This window comes from Vulpes lagopus, chromosome 21 (genome assembly GCF_018345385.1).
Source record: "Vulpes lagopus strain Blue_001 chromosome 21, ASM1834538v1, whole genome shotgun sequence".
NCBI classification, from domain to species: Eukaryota; Metazoa; Chordata; class Mammalia; order Carnivora; family Canidae; genus Vulpes; species Vulpes lagopus.
The window spans coordinates 44,412,059-44,430,393 of NC_054844.1; the positions used below are offsets into that span (position 1 = coordinate 44,412,059).

Sequence of the window (18,335 nt, forward strand, 5' to 3'; positions counted from 1 at the left end):
TTTCTCCCTCTTGCCCGGGTCGGGCGTCGGGAGGTTGGCTTAGTCTCTGCATTCTGCATTGGGTTTTATATGATATTTAAAAAAAAAAAAAAAAAAAACACAGAATGCAGGGAGTAAATCTGCCCCCGTGTTTGGTCCCCCACCCCCACCCCCACCCCAGTGCGGAGCGGGGAGCTGGAGCTGGAGCCGGTGCGGGGTGGGGGCGCCTCGCAGTCCCCACCCATCCCCCCGGCGGCGGCGCCCACGTGAGCCGGGTGGCCAATGGGTGGCCGGTGCAGGTTTAACTATGTTTAATGTCAGATAGCAATAAAGTAGACGCTGCCGGTCGGGCCCCGCGGAAATGGGCGAGCATAATCTCCTGAACCCCGGGTTTGTGGGGCCGCTGGTGAACATCCACACGGGGGACACGTTCTACTTCCCCAACTTCCGCGCGTCCGGGGCGCAGCTGCCCGGGCTGCCGTCGCTGTCCTACCCGCGCCGCGACAACGTGTGCTCGCTGCCCTGGCCCTCGGCCGAGCCCTGCAATGGCTACGCGCAGCCCTACCTGGGCAGCCCCGTGTCGCTCAACCCGCCCTTCGGCCGCACGTGCGAGCTGGCGCGCGTGGAGGACAGCAAGGGCTACTACCGCGAGCCGTGCGCCGAGGGCGGCGGGGGCCTGAAGCGCGAGGAGCGCGGCCGCGAGCCGGGCCCGGGGGTCGGCCCGGGGGCCGCGCTGCTGCCGCTGGAGCCGTCGGGGCCGCCGGCGCTCGGGTTCAAGTACGACTACGCGGCGGGCGGCGGCGACGCGGGAGCCGCGCACGACCCGCCCTCGTGCCAGTCCCTGGAATCCGACTCCAGCTCGTCCCTGCTCAACGAGGGCCACAAGGGCGCCGGCGCGGGCGACCCGGGCGGCTTGGCGTCGCCCTTGCACCCCGGCGGCGGGCTCTCGGCCAGCGGTAAGGACCGGGGCCCGCGCTCCAGGCGCCGCAGACCCGACGGCTCGCGGGGGCGCAGTGCAGGACCGAGCTGGGCGACAGCGCGGCGAGGGCGCGTCCTTTAGGAACGCGCGGGAGGGGGGTGGGGGGCGCCTGGAAACATGTAAATGCCCCCATAAAAGAGCTGCGGACAGCTCCCTATCCCCCACCACCACCACCACCCTGGAGCTGCTGCAGGCTGCAGGGGCAGGGAGCTCCGGAGAAGGGGATTCTGACCCAGGCTTCTCCAGGCCTGGAGGTGTGTTGCGGGAGGACCCTGCTCTCTCCGGCCTTTGCACAGGCTCCGTTACCTACTTTTTTTTTTTTTTTTTGCTTTTAAGAAACGCCAGCAAGGCGCGTTAACTCTGCCCGCCTCCCTCCTGTCTGTCCCAGCTCATCAGGGAGCCTATCCCGGAGGATGTGAAAGGAAGGGGCCAGGATATCCGGGAGGAGAGGTTTGGGGAGAAGGGAGGGGATCGGGACTCCCAAGGCTCAGGAATACAGGGTTGAGGAGGCAAGGAGGGGTGAAAGGGGAGGAAGGGAGTGATGAAGGGGGGCAGGAGTGGACGGGGAGGAGGGTGTGTGTAGGAGGAGGAGGATGAGCTAGGAGAGCGAAGCCTGGAATTGGGCTGTAGGCCAAGAGAAGGGCCGGGGAAGGACCGAGGGCACTGGGCTTGTCACCTCTTGGTCCTCTGGCCAACCCTGCCGGTTCGTCTCCACCCAGGCGCGCCCTGGTACCCGATCCACAGCCGCTCCCGGAAGAAGCGCAAGCCCTATTCGAAGTTGCAGCTGGCGGAGCTGGAGGGGGAGTTTCTGGTGAACGAGTTCATCACACGGCAGCGCCGGAGGGAACTCTCAGACCGCTTGAATCTTAGTGACCAGCAGGTCAAGATCTGGTTTCAGAACCGGAGAATGAAAAAGAAAAGACTTCTGTTGAGGGAGCAAGCTCTCTCCTTCTTTTAGAGGGCAAGACACGGGCACCCGCCCCGGACTGAGCCTGTCTCTGGCAGAGAGCAAGGGGGGGCGCTGCCTGGGACACAGTCCCCGCTTAGAACGCCAGGCATCTCTGGCAGGCGCTCCCTGGACATCCTCTTGTCTGTTTTGTTTGTGGTTCCCTCCCACACACCCCCCAGCAGGCCCTGCCAGGTCCCAGCCCAGCCAGGGAAAGAGGAAGCCCACAGCTGCAGACAGGGGATAGGGTCAGCGAAGGCAGAGGTGCTGGGGAGAGGCTGCTCTGCAGTAGGACTGGGGCATCGGGCCTCTGGCTGAGGACCTGGAGGAAAGGCGATCCACGCGCCCTCCTCCCTCCCACAACTCTCCTTCCAGGGTCTTGAGTCAGCCAGCAGTGGGCAGAGGTGGGGACAGTGGAACCAAGGCTCCCCAAACTCCCAACTGTTGGGGTTAGGAGAGGAGGGAGCAAGAGTGGAGGATCGGTGGGGAGACCGGAAGGGGTTAGGGCAGCTCCGAGAGGGCAGGAGGAAGTGCGGGAACCTAGAGGAAGTCCGGTTCGGGAGAACAGAGTGATCGGCGATGCTCGAGTCCACAGGGGTCTGGTCCGCTAGGCCTGGACACCCCACAGGCGCAGACAGGCGGCTGGTGACCTGGCTGCGGACGGGGCGAGCGTCAGCCTCCCGGCCCCTCTGGGGCAGGCTGCAGGAAGAGTCTGGGCCCCTGTCCCCACGGCCCTGCGCCGCGCTCACAGGTGTGCCTCCCTCCGCTCTTCCTGCCGCCCAGGCGGCTGCGGGCCGAAGCCGGGAGCGTGAGACTGGGAGCTGGGCCGATGCCGCCTCCGGTGTCCGGTGTAGCGGCCCCCCGGGGACCCCCACCCGACCCTCCAGGAGGCCCGGGAGGCTGGGAAAGGGGCTGCGAGGCGCACCGTTGATTGGCCCGGAGAGTTTCTGGCAGCCGCGAGGCTCGGCGATCCCCCCTTCCCGCTGGCGTTCACGGTCACGGCCGGAGGCTGGCCCGGCATAATTTACGAGGCAGGAGGAGAATCTGCCCCTAAAGGGGCTACCGGCCACGGAGGCCCCTGCTCAGCCCGGCTTTCCCAGGCTGGTGACAATGAAGGAGGGGGGCGCTGCTGCCCCCCGCCCAACTCCTTTCTCTCTTTCACCCCCCCACTCCACCCGCCCCCCAACGTCGCCCTTTGTCTCAGGATCCACTGCCTCCAGGCCGGGGAGCCACAGAGTACCAGGACCAGAGCCAAAGGAGGGGCACATCCCCAGAACCGGTTGGAAGCCAGAGTGGCTTCTTCAGGCCAGGGCCTTTACCCATAGCGCCCTTCAGACCCCAGCCCCAGCCCCAGCCCAGTAGATCCAGGCTGGCTTAGGAGAGAGGGCAGTGAAGATGTGCGGCGCCCTCCTGCACCCCCTGTTTATCCCTCTGGGTGAGAGTCCCTCTACCTCCCATCTGCTGACCCACCCTTGCCAGGAGGAAGAAGGTGAGAAGCAGGGGACTGATGCGAGCTAAGCCCAGCATGGACGGTGTGAACTGGCCTGCTAGCTTGGAGTTCTTCCTGCCGGGGAAGAGTCCCCCTAACACACCCTGGAATGGCAGCCCCCAGAGCCTCCCACCCTCCCACCAGCACGCAGCTTCAGGTCCCTGTACAGGGTTGTGCAGAGGCATGGGCAAACACAGCACAGCTGAGCCCAGCTCCGCTCCCCCGGGGCCTATGCCACTCCCCTGACTGTACTTGGAAGCAGGCACCCTCTTGTACAGCCCCAAATACAGCCTTGCAGAATGGCCGTACAATCACTTGCCCTCATCCCCCACTGGGCACCTGACACCTTCCCCACTGACATAAATGTTTCACCTGTGTACAAGTTCTCAGACATCAGCACCATTCCAGCTGTCTGCACAATCCCCTGTGGGCTGGCCCTGGGTATGAGGCATCTCCCCTTTGCCTGGTCGCCCATGTACCCCTCTATGCAGCCCCTCCTGTGACCTTGTGGGCTCTGGGGTGCTGGATTCGAGCTTCACCACTCCAGCCTGACTCCCATAGCTTAGTGGAGGAAAAGAGACCAGAACACTATAAAAGGGGTGGGGGTACAAAGATATGCAATATTCTTCTTCCTGTCGCTTTAAACTGACTTCCGTGAGCTTCTCTGTCAATCCGTGTCCAGTTCTCTGTGTCTGTTGCTCGTACCTAGTGTAGTCTCTGTGGGTATCTGCCCTTCCCAGCTCTCTGTAGTGTGCCCTCCTATTCAAATGTCTGTCTTTAGCACGTTTTCCCTTTATATAGTCCTTGTACAGAGTTGCTTCATCATATTAATATTAATAATAATAATTAAAACATGACTGGATGACGATGTGATTTTTTTTTGAGAAAGAATTTTAAACTGAGTCCCCACGCATGGTCTCCTCTGCTCAGAAAGAATGGGATCCCCATTCCTAGCTGTTCCCCCACTTTACTGTCTCCAGCTCAGGTGAATAATAAAAATAATAAATGTATAATGATAAAGGAAGAACAGTGCAGGGGCAACAAAAATATACGAGCAACCAAGATCTGTTGATGAGCTGCCATCTCTAGTCCCAAGCAATTACTAGCAGAGAGAAAATTGGGGGATAGTAGATTGGGGGGGAGGAGAGGGATTGCTGAGGAGTCATGGGGCCATAAAAATACTGTAGACAGCCCAGGGGGTGTCTACCTTCAGGGCCAGAAAGAGGAAGCCTGAGCTGCAGGATCTCTGAGAAGTGAAACCAGGGCAGAGGCTGCAGCAGGTTGGAGCAGCAATGGCAAGAGTGCCCTGGGACATGGGGCAGGGGCTCGTGGAAACACACTTCAGCGCCATGGTCTAACCCCATGGCTTCACTCTGACAGCACATTTTGTGCACGCAAAATAACTAGGTACGGGACTGAAGACCCCTTGGAGCTGGTGAAATAGGCTTCACCTCTCAGCCAGCAGCTCCCTTTGGGCCTTGCCAGAGAGAGGCCTGGGTGGAAGCCACAGTCTGGGTTCCAGCAGAGCCTTTGAGACCTCTGCACCTTCCCTTCACCCCTTCCTTCTGGATGGGACATCCTCCCTCTGCCTCCACCCTTGTGCCTCTGGTCCCTGAGTTTTCCTTTCTCACAGCCTGGCTCCAATCAGGGAGTCTCCTCCACATTCCCCCTCCACCCTCCTGGGCCTGCTTAGGAATAGCAGGGGCCCCCACTGAGCCCAGCGTCCAAGCCACACCTCCTGCCTTGAAATCCTTCTCCCTCTCCCTTCCTTTCCTTACTCCTGCAAGTAGAAAAACTAACAAATTTAGATTGAATCCCGTTCTCCATTTGCTTCTAACACACAGCTTGTCTTGTGTAGCTGAGGGGTTTGGGCAGGACAGAGATCCCAAGCTCTGGGGGTCACTCATACAAAGCCCCCCCCCTCAGAAAACAGGCAAAGCTGGGGACAGGATAGCTTCTGGCAGTCAGGAGGACTGGGTGGCCATGCCCAGGTCTGAATTAAGATGTGTGTGTGTGTGGGGGGGAGTTGAATCCCAGTGAATCCAGGCCAGAGACTACCCTCTTCTTAAGACAGATCTGTACAGGAAGAATTAACAGTGAAGGCATTTCTGGCTTTAAAAGAAAAAAAAAGGAAATTTAAGGAGGTCAGGAGTAACTGGTCTTTAGTTTATTCCCTTGATTTATTCCCAGAGACACTGCAGAATCTGAGAGAGAGGCAGTACCCTTGTTGGGTGGTGTCCACATAGGTCCCAAAACTCAATAACTGGGCAGACTGTCAGAGAAGGAAAGACACTATAACCTCCTGCTAATGGTTGAAAACATATCTTTGGGTCTCTGGGCCAAAGAGAATGTCTGATTGGAGCCTCAACTCAAGTACTCAGGGCAAGGCTGAACTCTGCATCCGGGCAGGCATTGCATCTATTTTGCAACTATTCGGTTCAAGCCCTCAAACTGCAATTTACTCCACGGGCTTTAAAACAAAGAATCCCGCGTCTCTAATGGAGTCTAGAGGAGCAAGGGATGGAGAGGATTATCTGGATAATTGGGGCAGACAAGGATTCCGCTGTTTTGTATCTGCCAGCTTATACCCCCCAGATGAGCTGCGTCTCCGGCCCGGTTCTCCACCCAGTGCCACTCCACTCGGGCCGCCCAGACACTGCAGGGTATTCAGAGCCGCTGTGGAGCGGGCGGGCGGCTGGGAGGGGTGCCGGCCGCTGGGTCCCGGGGATGCTAATGCAGCCGGAAGCCCGGCGCGCGATCGATGGCTCAGACCCGGGGCGGAGCAGGGACCGCGGCCCCGTCTCCGAACAAAGCAACCCCCCGGGATCCTGGTTCCCGACAGGCCGGAGCCCCTGCCCATCCTCCCGCCCTTACCAGGAAGGCAGCAGCGGCTTTCCGGCCCCGGGCCGGCTCGGGAGGCGCACCCCGAGCCCCCAGCCCCCGAGCCCCCGAGCCCCGGCTCCGCGCGGCGGGCGCATGGAGGCGCCGCAGGCTCCGGCTGGCTGAGCGCGCGGAGGGCCGCAGGCGCCGGGTCCCGCAGCCGCGCATCCGCCCTCCCGCGCCGGCCTCGGTCCAGACGGGGCTGCCCGCGGGGAAGCGTCGCCCCAGCCCCGCACCCGCAGCCGCAGCCGCAGCCCGCGCCGCGCCCGCCGCTCCGGGAGGCCCCAGACAAAGGCGCGGCGGCCGCTGGCGGAGGCGGCGCCCCGAGCACCTCCGCGGCCTGGCCCCGCGCACAGGGCTCCGCGAGGTCGGCCCACCTCGCCCGGCCCGGCCCGGCCCCCGCCCCGGCTCCGGCTCCCGTGCGCCGCGGGGCCCCGCGGAGGGGAGACCCCGCGCGCCTCGCAGCCCCTGCCCCTGCCGCCGGCAGCTCCGGCCCAGCTCAGGACCGCGGGCCCCGCCGGGGACGGGATGACCCCTGCTGGCCACAGCCGCGGAGGCCGCCGAGCCCCGCCCCGCCCGGCCCGGCCCGGCCCCGGGCGCCCCGCGAGGGTGCGGGAGGCCTGGGAGGACCGCGGGGTCCCCTCCGCTGGGCGCGCGCGGAGCCTCGGGGCCTGTGCCGCGCGGGGAGCCCTGCACCGCCGCCGAGCAGCTGCGCTCGGACGAGGCCAGACGCCCCGGGCCTCAGCCTCTCTGAGCCCGAGCCACTCCCCGGGGCCGCGGAGCCGAGCCCTGGCTTGGGCAGCTTCCACCGCCGGAGTGGACCACGTCCGGGAGGAAAGCTCCCTGCGCACGACGGAAGATGCGCAGTCCGTGTGCGGGGCACCGGGAAGATGCTTCGGGAAATGCACACTTGGTACAGCCGGCACAGCCAGCCTCTTCCAGCAGTCTGAAGTGCACACAGATCTCTATAGCACATGTCCGTAGGGGCACCGAAAACCTCTTTCTCTACAAAACATACATACAGAAGCACTTTTATTTGTACGGGAAAGCAACCTTCTGGGAAAAGGTTACACGCCGCATGGATAACCACCACATGTAAAGGTTCATTTGCATGAACAGCGCACTTGCATATATATGTGCTGCGCGGCGACTATACAGTCCTGCATCTATTTAGCTGCATGGACGTATGCACTCCATAGGGCGTATGAAATCGTGCATGGAAAATGCATCCAAATCGTGTCCACCGAACAAGGAAAATACATCATCTTATTACATATGATGCACAAAGTGAATAAATATCATATTATTACATAGATGCACAAAGTGAATATCTACCCAGTGTATGAAAAAATTTGTTGTGTAAGTTAGTTTACGTAGTGTGCGTGTACCAAATACATTGAATACGTTCTTTGAGCTCACATGTTTTTGTATTTATAATACACATTTATTTGGCTGTCTTACAAACAGTAGCAGGAGGAAGTTCAGGCATTGGCAATGACAATCTCCGTCGGCTGAGCCTCTTTTCTTTCTGTTTTTCTATTATTTCCGTCTTTAAAAAACCCCTTCTCCGTCCACACTGATTATTTATATAAGTGGTCTCCCATCTCCAGGTCTCTGACACATCTCTTGTTGAAGTCAGGGTCTATATTTAGAATCCCAAGTCCTGTTTGCAGCAGGATAATCACAGCCTGTATGGAAGGAGCATTATATAATTAGGTTACCCCTGTGTCTCAGGACTTGTTCTTCTAGACCTAAGGTAAATATATTAGAGAGTCACTCTAGGCTGCCAGTTAAGAAAGAGGGAGAGGGTAGAGGGAAGTGCTGGCCTGGGAAGTTGTGTAACAGGCAGGCTGGGGTAAAGGCAAACTCCAGGTGCATGCCACCAGGCACTCTGGGTTCCTAAAAGCTGAAGTTTGTTTAAATTTTTAAAAATTGATCGCCTCTCGGCCTTTTGGCTAAGATCAAGTGAATTTTTTAAAAATTGATTCTTTAAAAAATCTCCAGTGGAGAAAGACGGCATGAAGTAAAGGCTGGACCTCGCCTTCTAGGACCCTCTCAAACCCCAGAGCAGCCCCACTCCCTTGGGCCAACTAGGGAGAAGATTCCGGCCCACCCAGCTCCTCAGCCCCCCTTAGCATCCTTAATGTTGGCCAGGTCTACACAGGCAGCAGGGGCGGGTTGGCCCATAACCCAAGTTCTTCTCAACAAGATCCACTCCTAGCACTTTCGGAGAGGCGATAATAGCTTAAAACATTTTCTGACACTGAGCTAACTCTGTTTCCGCCCGGGGAAATTAGTCCCACTTGGGTCTTTCCTTAGGAGCTAAAACTCCGAGAGTACCTGACACACGCCTATGGAAAAATTCTTTGAAAGACAATGCACTCACACCCCGCCGAGATATTGTTTATGGGTTCCGTGTAGACACTGCCATATTTTACTGTCCAAAGGAATCAATTAATTAGAGCCTGGCCAGTGCCCGCGCCGGCCGCTGCTTGGCTGAGCGCGAGGCTGAGATAGATGAGCGCGGCCGGCCCGGCCTTGTTAACAAGCGTCCTCATAAAGATGCAGCTGATAAGGCGGCGGGGCGCCGGCCGGCCTTGGGGCGCCCGCTGCGGGGGGCAGCGGAGTCCCCACTCCGCTCGCCTTCACCCAGTCTTCTCCCCTCTGGCGCCTTGGTGCTGGCACCCGGCTCATTCCCTCTCCGCTCCACTCCTCAGACTTTTCCCTCTTCCTCGTGGAGCCCCAAATTTTAAAAGAGATGTTTTTTAATAAAAATATGTCCACCTCTGTCTGTGAGTGCCTGTCTGGCTGTTCCGGGACCTGCTGCCGCCTCCTGTCCTTGCATTACTGCGCCTGGTTCCTTTTCACATCTGGCGCTCTCTTCCCTCTCTGGCTTCGCCCTTGCTTTTTCTACCAGGTTGGTGCTGGCTCAGGCCCCAATGAGCTTGTAAAAAAAAATAATAATACAAATAACCCCTGGTTATCTTGTGGCAGAGTTAACACCCCCAGATAAGTCAGACCCCATGAAAAAAAAAAGCCAACCCTGGATATAATTGCTGGTTTGGGTTGCAACACTTAATTCTGTTTATTCTCACCAATGTGCATACTTAACGAAGAGATATTGGTATTAAAGGGCAGGGGGGAATTAATTTTACTTTTATAGTCATCTATTAAGAGCACAAGATGATCTGGGTCTCCTTTAAAGGGACCAAAAAAGGGGGGGAGGGAGCGAGAAAGAAAGGGAGGGGGAAGGGAGAAATATGACTGAAGGCGAACAAAGATCTTTGCCTGAAGAAACAATGTAACACTAGACAGAACTATAAAGTCTGGGAATGTAGCAACGCTGGACCCTCTCAACTTCCCCCATTTGGAATCCTGTCCCCTGCACTTCCTGCTGAAATCCCAATCCTGACCACACAGCAGTATTCAAGGAAGAATTCATGCAATTATCCGGATAATTGTGGGGAAAAGAGAGAAAGCATTTCCCTTTTATTGTCTCATCCTCTCCGCTGTGCAGAGGAGGAGGAGGGGGCTACATGGGATATGGAGGAAAAGGAGGGTCTCCCAGGGTCACCCTATGACTTACAAGATGGCTACTCCTGAGCCAAGAGGGTCCTAGGCAGGAGCTTATAGGTGCTCAGAGATTAATAAGGCCTCAGGGAATCCAGTTTCATTTTTCAAAATATTTGTTTGATTTTACTTTGTATAGACCTGCCTCATCTAGTATTGTAATTATCACAAGTAAGTGAATAATAGATAATTATAGGGGTGTCGATAATATTTATTTTATAGCCACACAAGATATGATTAGAGTCAATGTCGGAGGCTCTGTTGGAGCCTGGAAGGCAGCGAGAGGCAAAGTAGAGAGGCCTGGTAGTCTTTCCTTTCCTCTGGTTATGAATCTCCAGAAATCCCCAATTGTCTAAATTGTCTCTCCAGATATCTTAAGGGAAAGCTCTACATTTTCAGGGGTTGGCAGCTCGGAGAAGGGCAAACAGCAATTTGGTACTTAAACCTCCCCCACAGTCTCAGGGGCAGTAGTCTCCGTTCCCCCATGATGAAGGGCTTCACCCTCAGTTCAAGACTGCCAGGGTCACAGAGCCTGGGCAGTTTAGGCCGGTGAGAGGAAGACAGGGTCTTACCAAAACCAAGTTCATTGTCATCCCCAAGTGGGCATTGGGTCCAGAGTGAAGCCCCCTTTGATCCCAATCCGGCCTTCTTTCCTGGACCTCTCCCCCAGGGACACCTGAATGGGGGCAGAAGCCAGGCTAGGACTTGTGGAGGCTGGTTGGGATGGGGATGGGGGGAAAAAAAACCCCTGAAAATATGCTTCCTTGTTTCTGGGATTCAGAAGACCAGAAGCCAGAAGCCTAGGGGGTGGGGGAAGGGAGGGAGGGAGGGAGAGAGAGAGAGAGAGAGAGATTGTGATAGAGGCCAGGCAAGAGAGGGTCAGGGGAAACCATGAAGCAGGAAGGCAAGAATAAAAGGAATGAGTGAAAGAAAAGGGGCAGGAGGAGAACCCACAGGGAATACAGGAAGGAAATATAATGGAAAAGGTAGAAAAGGAAGAAGAGGAAATAAAAAGACAGAAGAAAAAAGGGGGGTCATTTTAAAAGGATGTTACGAAGAGCAGGAGAGGAAGGAGGGAGACCGAGGCCGGGGTCCGCGGCTCGCTCGGCCTGGCCGCCTGCAGCAGTCTGGGTGGGCGGGGGGCGCCACGACAAAGTGAAGGTCAAGTTAGCATCGTACCTTATAAGGAAGGCGTCGGTCCTCCATTTCAGCCTTTCTTTCTGCCAGGACGTGGCCGTAGCATTTCTAGTCTCGTAAACACTGGACTCTTTGGGGCCTTTTAGAAAAAATAAAGACCCTCTTCCTTTATTGGAGGTGCGCTCGGCCGGCTGGGGGAAGCAGCGGACAGAGAAGTCAACTAATGAAGACTCCGGGAAACTTTTCTCTCCTTTTCTCTCTCTCTCTGGCTCCGCTCCCGCCAGCTGGGCTCCCTCCCTCCCTCCCTCCCTCTCTCCCTCCCTCCCTCTCTCCCTCCCTCCCTCTCTCCCTCCTCTCCCAACCCGACACCTCTTCTGCTCTCCGTATCTCCCTCCCGGTCTTCCCTGTCTCTCGCCACCGCCACCGTCTGTAACTCTGGGATCTGTCTCTCCACACCCCCTCCCCTACTGCTGACTTCTAAATTTGTTCCATTCCACCACGAAAGGAGCAGGAACGTAAGAATTGGAAAGAAAATTAGCCTTCTCAAAGAAAAGTTCATTTACAGCCTAAATGTCTATTAAGATTTCCTTCTGAAAACCAGGCGGTAAACTCGGTAAGGAGGAGAAGTGAGGCAGCGCCAGTGGGGAGGGCTGGCGAGGTGGGAGCCTTGGATTTCTTTATTTCTCAGGTCCAGAGGCGGAGAGAAGGGGGAGAAGCAGGCAAGTGAGAGAGAAGCGCTGGAAGCCGGCAGCCAGCAAAGGAGGCGGCGCGGGCGGTGCGGGAGAAGGGAGGCCCAAGGACGGGCGGCGGCCGCGACCTGGAGCCCGGGCCTGGGGTGCCCAGACACAAGCGAATCTCAAATCCGTGGGCCTGAGAAGTGGGGGGAGAGGCGAGGACCGCAGGAGGCAGGGAGGCCCCGAGGACGGCGGTGCCGCAGCCGGCCAGCTGCAGGGAGAGGGAGACCCACGGGGCAGCGGCGACCAGGGGACAGCGGCGACCCGGGGGCGGCGGGGCGGGCGCCAGAGGAAGGATCCCGGAGCGCCATCCTGGATCCTCTCCCTGCAGGGTGGCACTGGGGGCGAGGGGGACAGCGGGGGACGGAGGGAGACAATCCAGCAAGGGGGTCTGTGACGGACTCACCTCTTTTTCCTGGACCTGACAGCTTGTTTTCTCCTGCTCTGTGCCCATGGAGCCCTTCTTAGGCCTAATCGTGGTTTTTTAAGTGGGAACTCTAATGGCAGGGTCAGGGTGGGATGCTCAGAAAGCCATTCTGGGGACTTCTGGTTCAATCTGAAACTCCGCAAAACCCGAATTTTGTCACCTCCTCCCTTCTCAAGTGGAAACCGGCCTCGAGGACCAGTCCTCTCCCACTTTACCTACCTGGCTAAGGTGCCTAAGGGCTATAGGGACCTGCAGTAGGACCTGACACCCAGGTAGGAGCAGCGAGGAGCCCTGGGGCTGTCAGTGCAGCTCCCAGACCTCAGTGCCCAGAGCCTCCCGCCCTGCATTCTGATAATGAAAAACAAAGGGGGAGGACTTGATTATTTCTGATGGCATTAAAGGACCCAGGCTTAGAAAAACAGCATCTGACCCTGAGATCTAAGGTGATGGGTGTCTCCCCCACAGACATTTAATCTGGGCAAATGTCCTACTGCCTAAGCTCAAGGGGCCTTAAGGGGGTGGCCAGGGTGAGGACATTTGCTGCCAGAAAGCCCCAGGGAGGGAGCGGGAGGCCCGCTTTGGTATTATCTAGAGTTGTGTGGAGAATATTTTAAAAGGTCAGAATGAACTGGGGAGGCGCTTTCTGATGTCCCCCTCAGCTCTGGGAAGGGGAGCCCCAGGAAAGGAAGGAGTTTCTGAGCTGGGGCATTTCCCCCTACTGTGGGAAAGACAGAGATACCCAGACCTCATTCTGCAAAAATGTGTTCTGTGCCTGTGACACAGAATTGGTAGCTGCTTGGGAGATTTCCGGACTTTCAGGGAGTAGAGCAGGGTCAGACACTCTGGGGAAGGCAGAGGCTGAGGTGTGAGGTAGGGTAAGTGGAGGAATCTGGGGAGCAAGACTAGAAGGTATCACCCAAATCCAGTTCCTTAGAGAAGCCACACACACACACACACACACACACACACACACACACACAATGGGCTCCAATATTGAAAAACACCAGATGATCTGCTTGGAAGGGACATAAACAGGCCAAGCGGATGCAGGTTCATAAAACCTGCAAAATCCCAGACAGGAACACTTAAAATGCCCCAGAAACAAAGCACACCGTGACAAATTCTCACCCAACACACAAGTACATGCAGCAGAAGGTTCCCAGGCACGCAGAGAGCCTCCCCACCCGGGGCCTCCCCACTTGGCCACTCAGGTGTACCTGCCCAGCTCCAGGAGCACACACACGCTTGTGCACTTCCCCAAACCTACCCGCAGCGACCCTTGGGGGCAAGGGGCAAACACTCGGCTGCACGAACACCCCACAGAGCCAGCCCCGGGTCCCCTGAGCCTCCGTAATGCACGATCCATACCCGGAGATAAAAGTCTAGACAATAGGCGGCTGTTTATGACAACGGGGCCCTCCAAGTTTGGAGCCAGGCGATAAATCTCTGGTGAATCTTCCTGTAACTCAACTTCTGGCTGTAGTGACGAGAGAGCCGCGGAGACCGCAGAGAGAAAAGCAGCAAAATGCTCTTCTAAATCATGAGCAGAAGGCGACTTCCCCGCTGGGGCAAGAGAGTGGAGGCGGCCACACTCGCCCCACATGGCGCGTCCACACTGTGGAAGCTTTCGGATCGGGCTTCAGCACGCAGGCGAGTCAGGTTTCCCGGCCCCCCGGAAACCGGGGCGAAGTGTACAGGCAGATGGCGGGGCCTGGAGGCTGGGACAGACCCACAGACCGCTCTTGCTGCAGGCACAGGGTCTCTTTTTTGGTGGTGGTGACCAGAATCTTCCTGCTATGTGTCACCTGAATTTGTTCACCCAGTGCCCCTCTTCTCCCTAGTGCTCTCTCTCTCTCTCTCTGTGTGTGTGTGTCTCTCTCTCTCCTCTCTCTCCCCCTCCTTTTCCTTTTTGGATTGATGGGCTGTTCCCTTTTGCATTTTCGACCCAGGCGTCTGATTACAAGTAAAGAGCCACTGAAGTTCATCTCATAAAAATGCCGCGAGCTCACTTTGATCTGCGCGGACTGGGTCCGAGCCTGAGCAGGCGCTAAAGCCGGGGAATGGCGGCTCGGGCGGGCGGCCTGGGCCTGGGGCGGCGGGGACGCCGCTCGGGTGGCCCCCGGGCAATCCCGCCCAGAGAGGCAGCTCCGCGCCGCTGCCACTGGGTTTGGGCACCAAGGTCCAATGGGAGCGGCTCCAATTCAGACTGCTTTTAAGACATTTCCTTCGTTTTAGAGCATTTGGTGAGGGGCCCAGTGAAACTGGCTCGTAAAATGGGACTTTTATGGGGAGAAACGGGGTCGCGTTGCTAGCCTCCTGGGACAATCCCTGGGGGAGGAGGTGGGTGGGGCTGCGGGGGGAGAATCTGCCCTTCTCCCTCCCCTTTCAGCTCCGGGGGCTCGGGTGACCTCACTTGGGCCCTTGGGCTTGGGGTGACGGTGGCCCGGAGGAGAGGTGGGGGCCGAGCAGTGCGATCCCCCAGCTCTTCGGCTGGGGTGGGATGCGTCCCGGGTGCGCGGGAACTGCTGGCCTGAAAATCCCCGAGCGCCAGAGGGGTTGGTAAAGCCGGGGTGTTGCTCTGGGGGAGAGACGGCGCGAGAAGGTGCGAGCCGATTTCTGGAGTGCTCGTCTGGCGGCCAAGGCTCCGGCGCCGGCTGCTTACCTTGCACTGACCCCACGGCGGACTGAACTTAGAGTCCGAGCCCATCGGAGCTCTCAAGGGCCCTCTTTCTCCTCCCTCGCTTCCCCTCCCGCTGATGGTCTCTGGGGTGGGCCCCGTGCCCCACGTCCCAATCTGCTCTCTAGATCGGGGTGGACAAGCTGTAGGGCCAGTCAGTGCAGCGTGTGGGGTCTCCCGTGCGGGGATTCAGAACTCAGCAGATACTGCCCCCTTCTGAAGCCGCCTCTGGTGTGGGCGTGTGGAGGGGAGCCCCCGAGTCTGCAGAGGTCCTGGCCAGAGTGGCACAGCAGCTGCTGGCGGCCGGGCGGGCTGGAGGTGCTGACCGAGCCACCAAGAGCTAGGAAGGACAGGCCGGCCCTGCCCCAGAGGATTTCAGGTGAAAATCGGGGAGCCAGGATTGTGGAAGGGCCACAGGCACCCGAGAGATGGGGGAGGGGAAGCCACCTCCCGCCAGGGACAAGGACTTGCCAGGGCTCTTGGGAGCCGACTTGGGACCATAGTTGAGCCTCAGTTGTGGGTGGGATGCACTGATGCCCTGGGGTGCGGCCTGGGACTAGCCACTCAGCCTATGCTTTGGAGTGGTCCCGGACCTAGGGCTGCGCGGGGAAGGGGGAAGTGGCCAGCCCGCAGCGTGGGCATTTCCACCCATCACTGCCTTGCTGACCTCAGTGGCCAGAGCCTTCTTTCCTTGACCCCAGCAGCAATCTCCAGGTGCTGGGATTTTTAAAAAGTTGTTGAAAAATTAAAAGTCAGACCAAAACTAGAAAAAAAAAAAAAAACAAACAACAACAAACAAACCCTGAACTTCATGCCTTGTTTTTTGGGGGAAGAATATTAATTCTCAGAAGCCTCTGTTGAGAGACCCTAGAGTCTCCTGGACATCAACTTCTCTGACATTCTTTCTTGCCTTCTTTTTTGTTTCAAGGAAATAAAGCCGCCAGTGGCTCCTTGCAGCCGCCTGGCTCACTTTTATGGTGGCCCTGGAATAAACTTTGGTGGTCAAATTCAAGTGCTCAGGCCCACAGCTGGCTCCTCACAGGAAGCGTACCCCCTCCCCACTGTCGGCCCGGGCAGCAGAGATTTTGCCTGGGGGCTTAGGCCCCACAAAGCCCTGGAGGCCAGGATGGAGAAAGCAGCAGGGCCCTGGGGGGGAACTGGGGAAAGCCAAAGCCCGAGACTCTGTGCCCTCATCCCCACCTCTGCAAGGGATAGGGGTACCTCTCACTTCCCTCTTGCTGGTTCCTATCACTGTTTGGGGAACATTCTGCCTCCAATAAACTTACGTTTAATGAGGTCAGGACGAACCCTATAAAAGCCATAGTCCATAGTTCCCCATCATTATAATTAAAAACGCTAGCCCCAGGTCACCCTATAAAAGGAGGTAGAGGAAGGAGGAAAAGCAACAGATTTTTCTTCCTGCAGCTTCTCACTGACAGAGAAGCCCCACACTTGAACAAAGTCCCAATCTAGTTCTTCTTTGCCCCCATTTAAGATCAGGCGGGGACTAAAGGGCTCAGGAAGCTGATGGGGATGAGGATGCTGGAGGCCTATCCCTGGGTATTTCAGAGCTACCCCAGGAAGGGGAACCATGACCAGCGTGACTCCACTCCAGGCGATGCTCTAAAGGCTGCGCACATTTGGGGAGGCAGGAGGGTTGAGGAGGAATGGATTTGGGGAGTCTTATTTGGGGACATGATCTGATTTTTTGTGTCTCCTCCATCTGGTTTGGGGGCCTCCGTATCTGGGCAAGCTCGGCAAGGAAAATCAAATCCAAATAATATTTTTAAAGTAGAAATCAATTTTAACCAAGAGTTAGGGGGTCAAGGAGGGTCTGGGCCATTTCTGGCTTTCCCTGAGTCCTTGTGGGTTTCAGTCCTCCCCTCCTACCTGAACAAATCATGCCCTGGCAGCTCCTCCTTGGATCCAAGGTTGCTTCCTGCTTGTGGGGAGTGCTTCGGCCCCTTGGATCCAGTCCAGAACCTTTCAATAAAGTGATTCTCAGCTGCCTAGATGTGTCCCACAGTGCCCAGAGGGATGGGAGGCGAAGGAAGGCAGCGCCTCTGAGTCCACCTCTTGGGCCACAGCTATCTAGGAGGCTGGTGGACTGGGAGGAGGGCAGGGCAGGGCTAAGAAACGGGAAAGAGGCACCAAGGCCTTGCCTCCAGCCACCTGGGAACAGGGCTGGGGGCCTCCATGAGGGAGTGGTCCCTGGCCCTGCCCTGCCCAGCCCACCGAGGTTCCTCAGCTCCCTTCCCCTGCCCTGCTAGTCTGTCCAGCAGACCCACACCTGGCCCCACTGCCCACCTCCCAGCCCCCAAATCATTCAGAGATAGGAGCCCCAAACCCAGCACCCACCCACCTACCTACCCCCTCCCTTCATATACTTCCTGAACCCTGACTCTGGGCATCTTTTCAGCCCCCAAGCTGAGGCTTGAGCCCCCAACCCAAAGGACCCCCGGGACAGAGAGAATACACGGCTCTCATTCTGATCTTTATCTGTGGGGTTTGAGATTTAAAAATCCACAGTGGATGTAGCTTTCTGCACATTGATTGACAATAAAGGCAGGCATGAAATATTCACCCAGGGCCACTCTCTCATACTAAATATTTAACACAACATTAGAGAAGGTTTTTCCCAGACTTCGCCAGGCACCGGCTGGGCGGCTGGCGCACTGCTTACCACTCGTTTATGACTAATCTGAGTCCCTAGCCGCAGGCAGCACAGCAAGCCAGACAAAGTTGGGACACTTGGCTTGCTGCGGGGCTGCCTCACCTTTGGAAAACTTCACATACTCTTCTGAGGAGTCTCTCCAAAAGAGAAAAAGGAGTCTTGACATACAGCCCTGGCCAAGAAAAGGATGGACTTCTTCAAACTCTTGTAAACAGGCACTGGCCCTCTGCGGGTTGGCGGGGTAAGAGTCCCTGAGAGTTGGAGGGGAAGGATTCACATCTCCCGCGGAACCAGGCGGTGGGGAAGGAGGACTTCATCCCCACCTCGGTGTTGGGTTCATCTCCGGGAGGAGGCAAGACCCCCCCCACCCCCAGACGTGGGCAGGACCCACCTCCTACTCCTAATCCTGGGGTGAGGGGGGGGGAGAAGAGGAAGAGCAGCAGCTAGGGAAAAAAAATACAATTACCCCCTCCCAGCCACCGCCCCCGCCCATCCCACCGCCCACCCCACCCCAACCCTCTCTCTCTCTCCTCCTTTGCTCGCTCTGTGGAATGGAGAGGAGGGGAGTGACGAGAGAAAAACGAATACAAATCTGCAATTGATTTTCATAATGTTTCTGCGGTGTTTGCAAACCAATCGCCTGAACGTCCCCATCTTACCTAAGAGCGAACCCCTCCTACGTCCGCGAAGTGCTCCGAACTGATATATGACAATATCTACTTTGGATCACGTGCTCGGGGAGAGAGACTAAGACGGATAACGCGTCATCTCGCCTTCCCAAATTTTTCCCCCCCTCGCCAGATCGGGTCCAAAACCTCCATCTGGAGCCGGCAGGAGAGGAGA

General features: G+C 57.3%; 1 protein-coding gene and 1 long non-coding RNA gene across 2 annotated transcripts; one reads left to right on the forward strand and one right to left on the reverse strand.

The window, feature by feature from the left end:
• The first annotated feature begins 340 nt into the window (after window positions 1-340).
• HOXC12 (homeobox C12) lies at window positions 341-1,916 on the forward strand. The gene is made up of 2 exons (XM_041735348.1): window positions 341-935; window positions 1,678-1,916. The coding sequence occupies exons 1-2, from the start codon at window positions 341-343 to the stop codon at window positions 1,914-1,916; spliced, it is 834 nt and encodes a 277-aa protein (XP_041591282.1).
• A 5,779-nt stretch (window positions 1,917-7,695) lies between these two features.
• LOC121480383 lies at window positions 7,696-11,220 on the reverse strand. The gene is made up of 2 exons (XR_005984946.1): window positions 11,023-11,220; window positions 7,696-7,961 (listed from the first exon to the last, which is right to left on the reverse strand). It is a non-coding gene; the product is annotated as an uncharacterized LOC121480383 (long non-coding RNA).
• Between the last annotated feature and the right edge of the window lie 7,115 nt (window positions 11,221-18,335).